The following is an 18,309-nucleotide window of genomic DNA, read 5'->3' on the forward strand; positions in this document are numbered from 1 at the left end:
CTTTCCCTGCTGGCATGGGTTGGCTGGTTTGACTGAGGGCTGGCAAGCTAATAGGCTGCACCAGGTTCCAATCTGATCTGGCAAAGCTTCTACAGCTGGATGCCCTTCCTAACACCAACCACTCCGAGAGTGTAGTGGGTGCATTTTACATGCCACTGACATGGGAGCCAGGTAGGCAGCAGTGGCAACAACCACACTCAAATGGTGCTTTTTACGTACCAGTGGCATGAGACCAGTCAGCTGGCACTGGCATCGACCATGCTCGAATGGTACTTTTTACATGCCACCAGCATGGGAGCCAGTCAGGTGGCACTGTCATCGACTTTGCTCAAATAGTGCTTTTTATGTACCACCAGCATGGGTGCCAATCAGGCAATACTGTCATCGACCACGACAATGACTTCACTTGACTAAAATGAAAATGCTAACTAGAATGTTCGTTCTTTCAGCAAAACTTTAATCTTTAAAAAATATGAAAAACCAACAAACAAAAAAATAATGAAAGAGACAGAAAATATCTGGAATTGGTGTTGAAAATGAAGTAGCAGGTCCTGTTTCCAATTCTAGTTCAAACAATCAAGCTAAGTCAGTTACTGACGTTAGGTGATGTATAACACCAGTTCCAACAACATCAGAAATGGTATTCACAGTTACACCCATTCGATTCCTGTGAAATAAAAAAGATAAAAATCAAGTGTGAGGATATACTTATGCACGTGTAGAGGATTTCTTAATTAAGTACCAAGTTATTAATTCATAAGACAGAAAAATTAAACTAAATGTTGTTCATGTCTTTCTTTGAATGTGGTCTCTGATATTTGTCTGTATAACAGCTGATCATTCTAAATTGTGTGAGGATAACATTCCACTTTCAGTGATACTCGGGTTTCACAGAGGTTAATATGAGAGCTAATCTCAAAACGCTGAGCCTTACAAAGGAAATGACAAAAGACCGACAAATGAGATGCATTTGAAATACTCACGAAAACCCACAGAATTGATATCCTAAAACTAAAGTACCATGTGAAAAAGCATTGGTGCTGGTTCTGATGCAGGTGTTGGTGCTACATGAAAAGCACTGGAGCTGGTACCATGTAAAAAAAATCACTGGTGATGCTGCCACATACAAAGCACCCAGGACATACTGTAAAGTGTATGGCATCAGGAAGGAGATCCAGCTGTAGAAACTATGCCAGAACAAACTATGGAACCTGGTGCCAGTTCTGACCTTGCCAGTTCTTGTCAAGCCATCCAGCATGGGAAGCAGACATTAAATGTTGATAATGATGATAATAATGATGATGATGATTTGGGGTAAGACACTTTGTTTAAAATTAAGATGTCATGTATTATAAGGGATTTTGAAAAAAAGTGTGTCGCTTTCTACTTTTATGCAATTAAAGACCAAAAGAATGGCCTAGTCTCATAGATGAAGAGCTCTAGATGACATCATCTTTACTTTACTAGAAAATCGGCAGCTAATTTTTTTTTTGTTTGCCTCTGATGTTATTTTATGTCCCTAATATAGATTCTTAATTGAAAGAGTTCAGACCACCTGAGTGAATACAAATACTTCAGGGTGGAATGATTCACCACCTCAAACAGCTGCGGCACTGGAAAAGTGACAAGTGGTTTTTATTATTATTATTATTTTTTTTTAATTGACAATGCTTCATTTGAATTCTTCTGTGAGTTCAGATGGCTCTTCTTTTAATTCTGCTACCACCACTTCAAACTAGACTGGAAAAAAATGGTCTAGGGACAGATATTAGAGGGAAATTTGACTGGCGACTGATGATTGCTTTTGAAGTAAGAGAAAGAGAGAAAGCAAATTTACTAAGAATTAGAAGGGAGGATAAAGTTTCCAATTAAGGGGAGAGAACCACGCAGGGTTTATGATTTTTTTTTTGCTCTGTTATTGTTATTTTTTATTAGATAATCCAGAAATCTCATTATGTATTGTTTGTTCAAGATATAAAACAATAATAATTGCTCAGGGAAATGGAAAAACTATATAAAATATCAACAGTATATCAGAAATTCAATCTGTCAGAATTTTTTGTTTTGTTTTGTTTTACATAGGATATGAAGCCCCAGATCTTGCCCTGTCCCTTCACCCAATCTGTCCCCATTAAGCCTTTCTCACCTCTCGTCTTTCGAACACCCATCCCTCCACTCTTCAAACTAAGGCATACAAACATACAAGAGCAGAATATGTACATCGTTCATCCACCTACAAGTTATCTTCTCTCTCCTTGAAACCACTTTCTTTTAAAATCCATCCCGCATTCTCCAATATCATCTCTTCCCACTTTACTTTCCACTAATCACCCTTTTCTGTGCCTCCCTGGGATATATCAGCCACTGACTCTTTTATCTGCCATCATTCTCATCACCTTGCTGTTGATGGCCTCACACACCTTTGCCCCCCCCCCACTCACTATAGCCACCCCTTCATACCTCTAACATCCATCTCTGTCTCTGCACATTTCTCTCTCTCATCCAACTCTCCCACTCCTCACACCATTTACATATTTTCTAATCTACCGACAGGTTCGACAGGTTCGTTAAATCGCTGCTTTCCTCCCTTCTTGTATTGCCACTTACCACCTCCTCCCTCCTAAGTCCCTCCCACTATTTCATCTTCACCTTTTCCATACTGATACTTACCATCACCCACACCTCCACCTTACTTCCATTCACTATATTCACCTCTCCCCCCATCTCCAACCATCTCTCGCTCTCCTCTCCCACTCTAAGGAACTTATCCATTCAACCTTCCTGATTCTTTGTCTGTTTTCTCTCTTATATTCACTTTCTTGTATCTCCTGAGTAAGCTCTGATATCTTGTCAGCACCATCATTCTCTTCCTGCCATCTTATTTCTTTACTGCCCACAAGGGGCTAAACACAGAGGGGACAAACAAGGACAGAGAAACGGATTAAGACTATTATATCAACCCCAGTGTGTAACTGGTACTTATTTAATCAACCCCGAAAGGATGAAAGGTAAAGTCGACCTCGTCGGAATTTGAACGTAGTTGCAGACGAAATAATGCTAAGCATTTCGCTCCGCATGCTAACGTTTCTGCCAGCTCACCACCTTATGTCTTCCTTCCATCTACTCTCACTTACCCTTAGGTAATGTTGGGTAGCCATGTATCTCCTTCGTAGAAAGATACCTGTCCTTGTCCCTCTATTATACTTTGGCTTCTTAACACCTAGCTAAATATCACCTTCCTCTTTGATATTAAGCCCATTCATTTGGTGGTGGTGGTGGTGGTGGTGGTGGTGGTGGTGGCGGTGGTGGTGGTGGTGGTGGTGGTAGTAGTAGTGGTGGTGATGGTGGTGGTCGTGACGATAATGATGATTTTGTGGGGTCACTACATTTCTTAAGGGCATTAATGTTACACCACTGAAGTAAATTAGCTTCACCTGGGATTTGAAACTTCTCTAAGAATTTGGTATGCCTGGAATCTATGTCTTAGTTAATGATGCTCTGTTAGAAATAATAGAATAGTTCACTTCAGTAACCTACTCACAAGATCCAGTCAGCTGCCATAATTAGGGAGACATTTTCATTAGGGATACCAGCAACTGTGAGGACAGCAAGGATACCCAGATTGCCATTTTGGGGTAGATTTCTTGTACCAATTGATACAAGGGCCGATGTGATACTGAAACATAAACATAAGAATAAGATATCTGCAGTTTAATATTTCATTTATACTTATTTGAATATCACTAACAGTCAACAAAGTATTAAAGCAACAAAACAGTAAACAAGAACAATATAGAATATTTGAAAGATCAAGGATTTAATATTTCATGGCTTTATAATTATACACAGACATGCAGGAAGTAAATAGACACCTTTAAATTTCAAAATTTCTGATCTAAGTGTCTTAATATGTTTTCAGCGGTGTAGAATTTACAATGTAATTATTCTTTTTCATTCCAGGTGCCATTATATTAAACAGTTGCGAAGAGTAACCATGCCACACACACAAAATATTCAGCAGAACTATCAGATTTTCAAAGAGGTCATATTATTGGGCAATCTGAGGCTGGTCTTAGCTAGTCAAAAATTGCCAAAAATCTTCAAATTCCTCTTGCTACTGTTAATAGAATTACAATGCAATTCAGAAGCCAAGGAAAATGATCAACAGATTCTCATCCCGGCCGAAATGGGCCCTCAGAAAGGAAGCTTCGCTGTTTGAAGAGAATTGTGGAAAACAAACCCCTTTCAAAGGCTTCTGACATTGTAAAACAGCTAGAAGTTAGTCCAAGAACCTGTGTTAGATATCTGCATAAGCTTGGGTATTATGGATGAGCAGCTAGAAGAAAACCTCCTCTTCAACCAATTGATATCAAATAAAAGATTTTGAAAATTAAGGGTGTCTATTTACTTCCTGCATGTCTGTGTATAGGTTGAAGGCACATGGCATAGTGGTTAGGGTGTTGGACTCATGATTGTAAGATTGTGGTTTCAATTCCTGGACCAGGTGATGCATTGTGTTCTTGTGCAAAACACTTCATTTCATGCTGCTCCCGTCCACTCAACTGGTAAAAATGAGTAATCCAGTGATAGATTTGCACCCTGTCTGGGAGGAACCTAGACTCCAGAGAAACCAGGAAACCAACCCTATGCTCCTCACAGAGGAATGTGGACTAACAAACTAGTTGATATAATTATATGAATAGTCAGGGACTCCTCAAATGAGGCTTAACCAAATAAAGAAAACAAGAAAAATGTGTGGATAAAGAGTACCAGTAATTATTAATTGAAAGTTCACTGTTCTCTTCTCATGAAGATAATGGCCAGAGGAATGCAATGAATTAAGTGTAAAGGCTGCTTGCTTTAATAAATAGACACACACTTGATTATGGTTGCAACCTACAACCAAAGAAGGAAGACTTGAATAGAGAATATTTTTTTTCCATAAATACCTTTTAACTTTTACTTGCTTCAGTTATTGGACAGTGACCATGTGTGTGGTTTGGTGTGGTGTGGTGTGTGTGTGTGTTACATAGGAACATGAATGGCTGTGTGGTTAAAAAGTTTGCTTTACAACCACAGGCATTTTCAGTTCAGTCCCACTGTGTGAAATACTGAGAAAATGTCTTGCCTGTATCAGTTGTTAGTTGTTGGAGCACTGCATCCTTTAAAACTTCCATGCTTCCTGAGATTTTCCAACACTACACCTGATTTTCTCCCCTCCATATACACGCAGGCATGTATCTGACTCATACACTGTTCACTTTCCAGACATTTGTACATTACTGCATATGCTTTATATGCACTTTTGACAAGTTGTGGTGCACCTGAGCACTGTGTACAATAATTTCATTATTATTATTATTATAGTCCTGGGGTCAGTCAATACCTTGTCAGTGGAGATTTGGTGAATAAAAACTGAAAGAAGTCTGTCATATATATTTTTATATATATGAGATGCTATCAAAAAGTTCCTGGACAAGTTCTGCAGTGCTCCAACAGATGGCAGCACATGGCTGTGTGTACAGTGAGAGCTAGTAGTGACCTTCATGAGGCAGTGTGCTGAGTGATATCATTGTGTTTACTTCTTCATAAGTTGTAAAATTTGTGTTTTTGTGATCACGCGTATGCTGTAGTCTGTGATTTTTGTCATGGACAGGAAGTTGGAACAAAGAGTCAATGTGAAATTTTGCGTTAAACTTGAGAAGGCCTCTACAGAGACACTGAGCATGCTTCGGTAAGCTTATGGCAACGAGGAAATGAGTCTGTATACAATGTTTTGAGTGGAAGGAATGCTGGGACTGGTGTATTCCTGTGCAAGGTGACTATTTCGAAAGAGGTGACATTAGAACTTAGGTAAATAAGTTATTTTTTTATTAATCATAACAGTCCAGGTACATTTTTAGACCTCCTCATGTGTGCATGCATTTGGTCGAGTGTGTGTGTGTGTGTGTGTACAGACATCAGAAAGAGAGAGATAGGGAGGAGAGAGATAGGGAGGGAGGGATGGAGGTGAAGAAAAAGTGATAAGTACAAGATGACATTGCATTTGATCAGTCAAGTGTTTAAGATAATAAACAACCTTACCTGATAATTATCAACCTTCCAATTGTCAAGGGAACCCCTTCATATTGTGCAATAAATATACAGGCTACTGACTTGTACAAGGCCCCAGCATTAGTATTAATAATGGCCCCAAGGGGCAATGTGAGGCGAGTTACTTGATGATGGAGTCTTGCCTTGCATTCAACACATTGTAACATCACAGGTAAATTTGTAATACTGCAAGAAAATGGCACAAGATGAAAAATAAAACTGGATGAAGTATAACAACAGGAAGAAGGGTCAACAGGGTTTCTTTTCCCTTTTTTTTCTTGAAAATTTTATTATTGAACACCTTATTGAAAATCTAAAACAAATTATTTTGAAGAGTTTTTCATAAACATATGCAATCCTACCTTTATAAAATGATTATATATATATACATATACATTAATACATACATACACACACGTGTGTATGTATATATACATACATATATATATATATATATATATATATATATATATATATATGTATGTATGTATATATGTATGTATATATATATATATACATATATATATACATATATATATGTATATATATATATGTGTGTGTGTATGTATGTATATGCACCACACACATATCTTCTTCCCATAGTGGAAAGGCTTGAACAGAGAAGATTTTTTTTCCTAAATATCTTTTAACTTTTACTTATTTCAGGTGGGAAGTAGGGGTGGTCATACCTGCATGATGTGGCAAATGCTGTACATATACACAATGAGTTCTTGTAGAGAAATTTTACTGGGTTTTTCCGTGTCATCAGGAAATATACCAAGGGTAATAACACCAGCCCATAGCCTAAATGAGCAACCAAGGCTGTTCCTATGTACAGGGACACCTGATGGAAAGCTGTGGAAGGTTCTTCCAATCCAATCATTGTACTAGTGAGCAAGAAAAATATTCCAATTGGAGAGAACCTAGGAAATCAGGTGAGAGAGAAAAAATATAATTTTTTAGTTAATTAATAGCAACAGAAACAATATTAATACCAAAAGGTAATCTTGATATCCAACTTAATGTGGAAGTTATGCTAGAACAAGTAATACTGCATTATTTACCTTGAGAGAATCCCTCATAAGGACTCATGGTGCTTAAAAGCACTTGTAATTGTATTGTTGACAGATGAGAATTGTCTGTAACAGCCACTGGAACTGCCAGATCATATGATTTCACCCTGCTATGAGTTCCTCAGTGACAGATGTCGAGCAGTAGCATGACAGCCAAATCTCTCATCAACAATATGTAGAATATCAGTGTCTATTCAGGCACTGGTGTTGCAAACAGCCTATGGGCTTATTAAGAAATATTTTGCATATTGTTATGCGGCTGCTGAACATCTGTCACTGAGGAACCCATAGCAGGGTAAAATCAAGTGATCTGGCAGCCATAGCAGCTATAGCAGCCATAGCAGACAGTTCTTGTCTATCAACAATACAATTACAAGTGCTTTTATGCACCATGAGTCCATATAAGAGATCATCTCAAAGTAAATAATGCAGTATTTTGTATCCTAGCATAACCTTCATATTGAGATAATTTTCATAAATTAAAATACAAGATTTGTGTAAAATTCAAGCTGCCTGTGTTATTGTTGTTTAGTAGCAGGTCAGTACTGAAAAAGCAAACCTACATTGAGAAATATTCAACAAAGCCATTATGTCTAGTGAGAGGGTATGTATTGGTTGTCCGGAAAGTTTGTGCCGATTTTTAAAGGAAAGAAAAAGGTCAATAAATACTTGCCATTACACTTTTAATCAACCAAATATGAACCATTTTGTTGAACAATGCCTCTCCATCTTTCCATTAACTTGAAAATACCCTCTTCCCAGAATTGAGGTGGTTTCATGGCATAGAATTCATCAAGGTATCTTTTTACGTCATCCAAGGAATTGAAATTTTTACCATTAAGACTATTCTGCAGAGACCTGAATAAGTGGAAATCTGAAGGAGCAATATCTGGTGAATATGGAGGGTGGGGTAACACATCCCAGCCGAGCTACAGCAATTTTTTTATGGTTCCCAAAGCATCAAATGCCGAAATGAACTTTCTTATCTTCCATTTTAAAGGGTTACAGAATTAACACAGGTTATAGGAATATAAACCTTCTTCCACACAAAGATAGCTTAAACTGTGCTCTAAATGGAGGGGTAGTCAAATCCTATTTTATGGACTCAACCATGTTCTAAAATAAGTCGAAAGGTAAGCTACTATAAATCGGCACAAACTTTCCAGACAACCCAATATTTAGGACTATGTTATGTAATGTCTTTACTTTATTCAAGACACTACAATGTAATTTGAGGGACATTTTGCTTCAGTCTCACTGCACACCATCTTAAGCAAGTGTCTTCTACTATAGACATGGACCAACCAAAGCCTTGTGAGTGGATTTGTGGGACAGAAACTGAAAGAAGCCCATTGTGAATACATGTGTGTGTGTGTGTGTGTGTGTGTGTGTGAGTGTGTGTGAGTTGTTGTTGTTGTTGAAATCGAGTTTGCTTCTCCCCCTTTTGGGGTTGATAAAAAAAATACCAATCTAGAGAGGTGGTTTAGTGAAATTGTTAAAGTATAGGCATAAGAGTGGCTGTGTGGTAAGTAGCTTGCTTACGAACCACATGGTTCCAGGTTCAGTCCCCCTGCATGGCACCTTGGGCAAGTGTCTTCTACTATAGCCTCGGGCTGACCAAGGCCTTGTGAGTGGATTTGGTAGACGGAAACTGAAAGAAGCCCATCGTATATATGTATTTGTGTGTGTGTGTGTGTGTGTGTGTGTGTGTTGTATGTTTGTCCCCCTAACATTGCTTGATAACCAATGCAGGTGTGTTTACGTCCCCGTAACTTAGCAGTTTGGCAAAAGACACCGATAGAATAAGTACTAGGCTTACAAAGAATAAATCCTGGGGTCGATTTGCTCAACTAAAGGCGGTGCTCCAACATGGCTACAGTCAAATGACTGAAACAAGTAAAAGAGTAAAAGAGTATTGGCCAAGATGTCTTGCAGTGTTTATCCTGTTTCTTAGTGTTCTGATAGTGTAGCCTGCAATGACACTGATATCAAGCCGTATTTTTTTATGGTTCCCAAAGCATCAAATGCCGAAAATGAACTTAGACAACATCAGTCATGAAGAGAGTGGAGACTTTCATGTATCGGAAATTTGACAGGGAAATACCTTTCCAAAACTTTTATATCCAGTTGTAGATAAATAGTCAACAATGACCAATTGAGGCCTCTTATATATCTTATATAATTTCATATCAAATGTAAAGCCTGTGTTATCATCATCATCATCATCCTCATCCTCCGCGTCTTGATGTCAGCCATGTGGCACTTATAGCTGTGGTAGATGCAATTCACACCATTTAGAAGCTATGACATGTGGTGAGTATACTATTTGACAGCTTGCAGTTATTCCATGTAGTGAATGTTGCATGTAGTGGGTGCAATTTAATACATGTCTCTCCTGACAGTAAGGAGGTTTCCTGCTTAAAGCAGCAGCAGCAACAACAACAGCAGTAGCAGCAACAAGGTATAATGTCAACTCATGCAAAATGGAAAACAGGCAACCAGCTCTGTGAATCCTAAGACTTAAGAAAGCAATGTCGAGGGTATGGTGGTGGTGGTGGTGGCGGTGGTAAAGGAGACGGGGGTTGGTGGGGGCAGATGGGTGAATGGAAGGGGAGGAGGGAAGGAGAAGGAGGAGGTTGAGTGGTGGTTTTGTTCACCATTGTCATCATCATCGTCTTCAACATTGTAATAAAGAAGAAGAAGAAGAAGAAGAAGAAGAAGAAGAAGAAGAAGAAGAAGATGATGATGATGATGATGATGATGATGATGATGATGATGATGATGATGATGTGTAACACGTAGAGACAAGGCTCTCACAGTGGCTCAATAGACATGGAAAACATTGTGTAATGAAAATGTGTTGCAAAAACTTGTAATGAAAAGAAGGTGATGTCGTATAAAAGGAGATATAGCTTACCATGTAATAAAACCTATCAGTTTCAAAGTGCTTTGGTAAAAAGCTGTGAAAATATCCACAAGTAACCGAGCTTGTTCTCCCACACGCTTGATGGCTATACTCATCATTAATGAATACACCACAAGACCCAGCAAATTGGTGCCATCAGTTAGGGTGAGAAAGGGTTCGAATCTTGAAGGATGATCTGCAAATGGAAAAGAACGTGTTGAGTAGTTATCTTTATTTTTTTTACTTGTTGTTTCGGTCATTGGACTGGAACCATGCTGGAGCACTGCCTTCACAGGTTTAGTCAGACAAATTCACACCAATACTTTTCCTCTCTTCTTTAAGTTTGATACTTATTCTATTTGTTCTCTTTTGCAAAACTGCCAAGTTTACAGGGATGTAAGCAAACCAATACCAGTTATCGCATGAGTGAGGGGGGAGACATACACACATGCACGCACACACTCAGATACACGCACACACTCAGATACACGCACACACACACACATAATCATCATCATCATCATCGAATGTCCATTTTCTATGCTGACATGGGTTAGGTGGTTTGACAGGAGATGGCAAAGCCAGGGGCCACATCAGGTTCCCTAGTCTGTTTTAGCATGGTTTCTATGGCTGGATGCCCTTACTAATGCCAATCACTTTGCAGGTTGTACTGGGTGTTCCTTACATGGCACCAGCAGCAGTACCTTTTATGTAACACCAGCACTACTGCTTTTTATGTGGCACCAGCACCAGTGCTTTTTATGATATATATATATATATATAATACAAATAAAAAAATGGAGAAATAATTTAGTTTGTTCATCAACTTTCGGATATTAGAATGTTGAATTATTTATTCATTTAACAAAATGAGAACCTTAATAGCATACATATATACCTTATAATTCAATATATATAAGATAAGAATACAAATTATAAAAATCATAATATAAATTATTGAAATCATTAAAATCACTCCTTACAGCTGTTTCAGTCTATGGTTAAAAGTAGTTATTTTTATTTTTATTGCCTATAGTTGTCAATTATATTGAGGTTGTAAGCATTTAAAAATAGGGTACTTATATATATAACCATAGGCCTCGTCAGAGATTATAAAGAACTTTAAAAATATTAATACATAAAACAGGATACACGTATAATTTAATATATATAAAAATATGAACAAATATCCATATTAGACTTATACATATACATATATACATATATACATACATAAGCAGAGTGTATATACTTTTACATGTGTAAAAATACATAAATAAACACAATTAAACAATAGGTCCAAGTAATATATATATATACACACACACAGGGTGCGGTGAATAAACTGTTGTCTAAATTACATAAAAATGAAAATAATACTGACATCTCATTTTCACAGATATATTAATCAAAATTGCATAAAAATATCGTGAAATACTAAATTTATTCAATAAAATCGCGTTTGGCTTCAACCTCAGTCTCCAGACAACTTCAGAATCTCCGGCAACTCTTCTGGATGGTCTCCTTGTTTAAGTTGGTGAGTGCTGCCATAATCTTTGCCTTCAGTTCATCTTTGGTGTTATGAGGAGTTTTGTTGGTCTCTCACATAATAATCAAGGGGATTGCAGTCTGGGGAGTTAGGTGGCCACATGTTACGGGTGATGTGGTTGCAGAGTCCTGTTGCCAAACATAGGCTCTTCAAGCAGCAACCCTCTTGATTCAGAGCAGCACTACCTCCTCCAGGCACTTGATGTAGGCCTCCATGTTGAGTCTGAGGCCGTGTGGGAAGATGAATGGAGGTATAACATCACCATCACTAGTGATCACTCCATGATGTTGACTGGATGTTTGATTTTTATCACTCTCAGTACATGTTTTTGGGACACGATAAGCCAATGGTTGTTTTGTGTGTTTACCATCTGATTCTGGTGGAAATTTTTCTCATCTGAGGAAAACAAAAGCATGTTCGGTTGGAGCTTGAGTTTGTTCGAAAGCTTCATATTGTGGTCCTTCCTCTTGTCCTTGATAGCTTGGGATAAAAATTGGCCCTTTCTCATTTCATATAAGGAATACTTAATGTTTTCATGCACTACCTGCCTGAAAGGAAACTCAGATACTCCCATGTCCCTGGCAATGGACCTGATTGACTTGAAGGGATCATTGTCAATCATGGCCTGGATCTCACCAGCAAATTCAGGAATTCTTTTCTTATCGGAATGATCAGAGTGAGTTTTCCAAGCTGCCATACCTTCCTAATCACCATCAGACTCATCCAACTCTTTCCAAATCCTCTGCACTGTCCTTAGATTCCCACCCAGACACTCTGAAATGTTTGTATTGGCGCTTCTGGCACAAATGCCAAGCAGTACGCAAGTCATTTCCAAATTTCTGGCAGAGTGAATTGCATTATTCTCTCTCTTTTTACTCTTTTACTTGTTTCAGTCATTTGACTGTGGCCATGCTAGGGCTCCGCCTTTAGTTGAGCAAATTCACTCCAGGACTTATTCTTTGTAAGCCTAGTACTTATTCTATTGGCCTCTTTTGCCGAACTGGTAAGTTACGAGGACATAAACACACCAGCATCAGTTGTTAAGCTATGTTGGGGGGACAAACACAGACACACAAACATATGCACACACATACATACATACATACATATTGATGATGATGATGATGATGATGATATATATATATATATTATATATATATATATATATATATATATATATATATATATATATATAATAAAATATTAGGGAATAAATCCAAACTTACAGGGAAAAATCAGATTTAGGATTGAATCCAATTTTATAGTAAAATATTATTCTATATTAAATTAGAGATAAAACCACTATTAGGCAAATCATACAATGAAAAACTTAAGCCAATACATAAGATTAATTAATTCATATTATTTAAATATATATCAAAATTATTAAAAAAGATAATTAATTATCTTTTTTAATAATTTTGATATATATTTAAATAATATGAATTAATTAATCTTATGTATTGGCTTAAGTTTTTCATTGTATGATTTGCCTAATAGTGGTTTTATCTCTAATTTAATATAATATATATATATGCATATATACAATGGGCTTCTTTCAGTTTCCATCTACCAAATCCACTCACAAGGCTTTGGTCAGCCCAAGGCTATAGTAGAAGGTGGCACGCAGAGGACTGAGCCCGGAACCATGTGGTTCATAAGCAAGCTACTTACCACACAACCACTCCTACGCCTATTGTGCTGTTTTTCTCACAGGCAGTGCCTAATTGACCCTGCTATACTGTGTAGTCGACAAAATCAAAAACAAACAATATGTGTACGCGAAATTGAAAATATAAAATGGGAACAATTGACCCATTGCACCCTGTATATACATACTGAAGCTGATGAAATCAACTAGACCCCCTCCACCAAAAATTCACACCTTATGCTTATAGTAGAAAGAATTATACTCAATAAGTTCAATTCCAAACTGAGGAAAAGGTTGGAAATGTATGCATGTGTATTAAGTGAATAAGGAGACAAAGAGAGAGAGAGAGAGAGAGAGAGAGAGTATATATGTTGTAGACTGTTAGTGTCTATACAGGAAAAAAGAAAGGAAAATAATAGATATGTGTGTGAGTATGTCTCAAAGAAATGTGAAGAAAAAAGAGAAGTATAGTTAAGTTAGTTAGTTAGTTAGTTAGTTAATTTGGCTCAAAAGCAAATAGCAAGGCCATGTAGGGGGACATGGAGTTAAGTACAGGGTGGTGCTCATGTAAAGAGTTCAGGCCACTTGAGGTCCAGGGAGGCTTTGAACAAAGCGGTCGTCGGCATCTTCACCATCTCGTCTGGCAGCTTGTTCCACGGATCCGCAACCCGGACGGAGAAAGCTCCTCTCCTTCGATTGAGATGAAATCATCGCAGGTAGAGCTTTTCGGAATGACCCCGCAGCCGACGCTCTGGAGCAGGAGTGAAGAACAGCTCTTTCGAGAGGTTACACTTTCCGCTTATGATGTTGTGGGCGAGAATGAGATCACCACGGCGGCGGCGTTTTTCAAGAGAATAAAGGTTGAGCGTCCTCAGCCTTTCTTCGTAGGACAAATTTTTGAGACCATGAACCATGCGGGTAGCCAGCTTCTGGACTCTTTCGAGATGCTGTATGTCTTTGAGGAGATAAGGAGAAGAGGCTTGAATCCCATACTCCAATATGGGTCTCACCAGCATGACATAGAGTGGTAGGAATATGGCTGCTGTGAGCATTCCGAATGACCGTCGAATCAAGAACAGAATTCCGCGTGCTTTGTTGGCAGCATGGATGCACTGGGCCGAAGGCGAAAAAGAGGAATCCACCAAGATACCCAGGTCCTTTACCTGATCGGTCCTCTCCAGCAGCAGACGACCCGGCTCGAAATCAAGTTGAGTTGCAGGAGTAGAGCCGACAGGCAGATGACAGCACTTTGACACGTTCAGAGAGAGAGAAGAAGTGAGAGAGGGAGAGAAAGAAGAGGAGACTGTTCCTGAAAGAAGGAAATGTGCAATCAATGTAAATACAAATCGTATAAATAAACGAAGTTCTATTTATATCCCTTCCAAGTGTATATTTATTAATGATAGCCTCTAAAATAGATGAAATTTCTGCTAAATGTAATGAAATGATGGTTAAGTCTGCTGAGGGTTTTATGTGAGCTAAATTTCTTGATAAATGTTGACAAGCCGTTCGTCCAGTTCCTACACCTCTTTCTAATGCAGTAGAAGAATTAGAAAAGGAAGAAAAGTCAGAATCTTATATTATTTATTCTACCTTGTAAACCATCCATAGTTGAGGTTGTTGTCTGATAAATTTTCTCTGCTACTGGTATGTCTTGCAGTCCACTGTCAGTTACATTTGGTACATCCATGGTTGTGTTGGTAATGAGGCTGCTGTATGACTGACTCCAAGACTCTGGTAACTCTGTACTGACTCCAGTGGTTCCAAAAGGAGCTCTAGTGTGGTTGTTGGTGTTGGCTACTTCCACTTGTTCTGTCTTGAACTGTTGACAGAAAATAGAATAAACTCACAACTGAAGCCAAAACAGAAACAGATTCTGTAAAATAAAATAAATTTTTGTATCATGTAGAATTATGATTTCTTACCTCCTCCTCCGAAATTGCTGGCTTTGTGCTAAAATTCGAAACCGATGTAATGTATCTGCTATGGATTAGAAGAACTGATACATTTGACAAAATGTTTCCTGGCATTTGTTCCAGTTTGTTAAGTTTGAAGTTCAAATCCATCTGAAGTTGACTTTGCTTTTTATCCTCCTGGGGTTGATTAAATAAAGTACTATTTGAATACCCGGGTGGATATAATTGGCTGTTCTTTGTCATCATCATCCTCTGGACATTACTGTTTCATGGGGTCGGTTACCTGGTTTTCAAGGAGCATTAATGACCAAGATCACCAAGATTCACACCCAGAACAGAACGCTAACCCGTCGCAGGGTCAGTCATTTACAGCTGAGTGGAGCAACATGAAGTAAAGTGTCTTGCTGAAGAGCATAACAGTCCAGGAATCAAATCTGTGGTCCTTGCAATTGCGTCACCCTATCCATTAAGCACTAGCGTAGCTGGGAGAGTGGAAGGGGGGGACGATACTTTTAAAGGTCTACTTTTGGGTCTACTGTAGGCAATATGTGTTTTTTGTGAGGTCTGGGGTGGTAAACAGAAGGGCCACCCTGGGCGGAAAACGGAGGGGCCACCCTGGGCAGCACACACTCTAGCTATGCTAGAGACATTAGGCCACTTGCCTTCACTAACTGATTGTTACCTTACTCAGATTTCTGGTTTTGTAACTATGTAAAATTAAAAAGGCCCTCAATTTTCTTTGTTCATAACTTCCAGAAAAAATAGATATTTCTCAGTGAAATTTTCTACAAATACACTTCAGATGGTGTACATTCCGATTATATCAGGATTTGTGGTAAAAAAATTTTTTCCTGTAGGTGGGAGTGAGGAATTTCGGAAAATCCATAAGCGTCAGCTTTGTTTCCTCATAACTTTCAAAAAGATGAGATTTTTTTTTTGTGAAGTATTCTACAAATACCTTTCAGAGTGTGTAGATTATGATTACATCGAAATTTAATAATAATAATAATAATGATAATAATAATAATAATAAGAATAAGAAGAAGAAGAAGAAGAAGAAGAAGAAGAAGAAGAAGAAGAAGAAGAAGAAGAAGAAGAAGAAGAAAAGACGACAACCAATTTTATAAGTGATTTTACTTACTCTCTTAAAACAGGCCACCATTAGATTATCTGGAAATATATTCCTGAAAAAGAATAAACACCAATGTCAGAAAAATACAAATTTATTGTAAGCAATATATGAGCCATCTGAGTTACCTGAAGACACATAAAAACTCTTTTACGTTTACTTTTTTCTGTTCCTTTGTGCCAATGACCAGGTTGCAGGGAGATGACGAATAACCTTTCGACACCTCAAGATGCTGAGCTTGCAGAAACATTAGCATACCGGGCAAAATGGGTACTTTTTGGTTATCTCATCCCTATTAAAAATTTGGGTTATCTCCCCCAACTAAAAAAAATTGTTCAACCCTCAATAAAACAAAAACAAAAATTGAAACATTAATAAATATAAAAAGTGAAAAGATTAAACATCTTATTAAATGTGATAATATTTTTATAACAAATCTTACAAAACTGAAAAAATTAATAAACACAAAAACTGAAAAACATTAAATATATTATTGGATCTAATAACATTTTTATAACAAACCATTCCATACCTACTGAGGAGGCCAAAAGTCGACTGGGCATTGGTAAGTCGCCTTGTCTCACCTCGCTACCGATTACATACACACACACACACACTCATCCAACAGGTTTCCACACAGTTTCCCTTGATCAAATTCGCTCACAATGCATTAGTCAACCCGAGACTAGAGTAGAAGAAACTTGTTTAAGGTGCCGTGCTGTGAGACTGAGCCCGAAACTATATGGTTACAAAGCGAGCTTCTTAACCACACACCTATGCCTTAACAAACAAATGCAACACACGATTTTATAGTTGTAGTAGACTACCTAGACCACCCATAACCCATTCGGTCACCGTGAAAGTCTGCGTTTCCCAGCAACAGGGTTTTGTTTCATGGGTTTTTTTTTTCCTTTCCAGATTATTTCGTATGCTTTCAATGAATGTGACATTGAGATCACATGTAAACGGCTCCTTTCCACAGAAAAGGAAAGATTTGGCTGCTATTTTTTGCACTTCCTGCTACCTCGTAACAGATATTTCGGGTCTTTATCGCAAATAGCTGTCACGTGGTAGCAGGGCGTGCTAGAAATAGCAACCAGATCTTTGGAGGTGAGATACGTTGAATGCGCTCGAAAAAACCTATGGAAAAAAATTATTTGACACCGAGGTTACGAACGGGTCTTTTACGAAATATTTACCGTATTTTTAAAGTCATTTTCACTTTAAAAATTTTTTTAAATATGCCAAAAAAATTTTGTAATGGTATTCACTAGAAAATAATTTTAAAAAACATTAGAATATTGTCTGTTTAAAGAAAGCTAAAACATAAATACTTACTGTACAAACAACTTACATTTTTGAAATCACATTCACTTAAAAATATCACTAAATGATTAAAATATTGTGTTTAACAAAAGCGAAAATAGAAATATTTACTGTAAAAAACAAATCGTATTTTTTCATTGTCAAGTCACTGTGTCTAATCGAAATGTAAGAGTTTCTTCCCTATCAGAGTTAAGTTATTTTCAGAATAATTTCCCATTATGCACCGTTTTGGGTATTTATATCCCAAACCCCCTAATATCTCCACAACCACTTGTCCGATTTACGCGAAACTTGTTTAATTCCGTTCGTATTTACATTTCAGGGGATACTTAATTCATTGTATATTCCCATTATGCGCCAGTTTGGCTGGGTAACATTGCAAGCAAGCACGCAAGATTCAAGCTTACTTTCAATGTATTATAGATAGATAGAATAATATGGAATTCTATAATTCTATATCAGAAAATATTTCTATCTTGCTTTAAGACTTTCTTCAAACAAATACACACACACACACACACACACACACACACACACACACACACACACACACACACACACACACACACACTTTCTCTCAACGTACTTTTACATTTTATCAAAATAAATCAACAAAGTGAAATAAATTAGCTTATCGACAGAGGCGTTAGGAAGGGTATCCAGCTGT

General features: G+C 37.7%; 1 protein-coding gene across 1 annotated transcript in view; it reads right to left on the reverse strand.

Moving 5' to 3' along the window:
- Positions 1–444: 444 nt before the first annotated feature.
- Positions 445–18,309, reverse strand: part of LOC115214891 — a 61,723-nt gene continuing 43,858 nt past the window's right edge. The window contains 7 exon segments of the mRNA XM_036505176.1: positions 445–667; positions 3,542–3,676; positions 6,085–6,279; positions 6,783–7,016; positions 10,084–10,267; positions 14,865–15,093; positions 16,329–16,371. Coding sequence (XP_036361069.1) covers positions 577–667; positions 3,542–3,676; positions 6,085–6,279; positions 6,783–7,016; positions 10,084–10,267; positions 14,865–15,093; positions 16,329–16,371 — 1,111 coding nt within the window. The 3' untranslated portion in view covers positions 445–576.

This window comes from Octopus sinensis, linkage group LG8 (genome assembly GCF_006345805.1).
Source record: "Octopus sinensis linkage group LG8, ASM634580v1, whole genome shotgun sequence".
Lineage (NCBI taxonomy): Eukaryota > Metazoa > Mollusca > Cephalopoda > Octopoda > Octopodidae > Octopus > Octopus sinensis.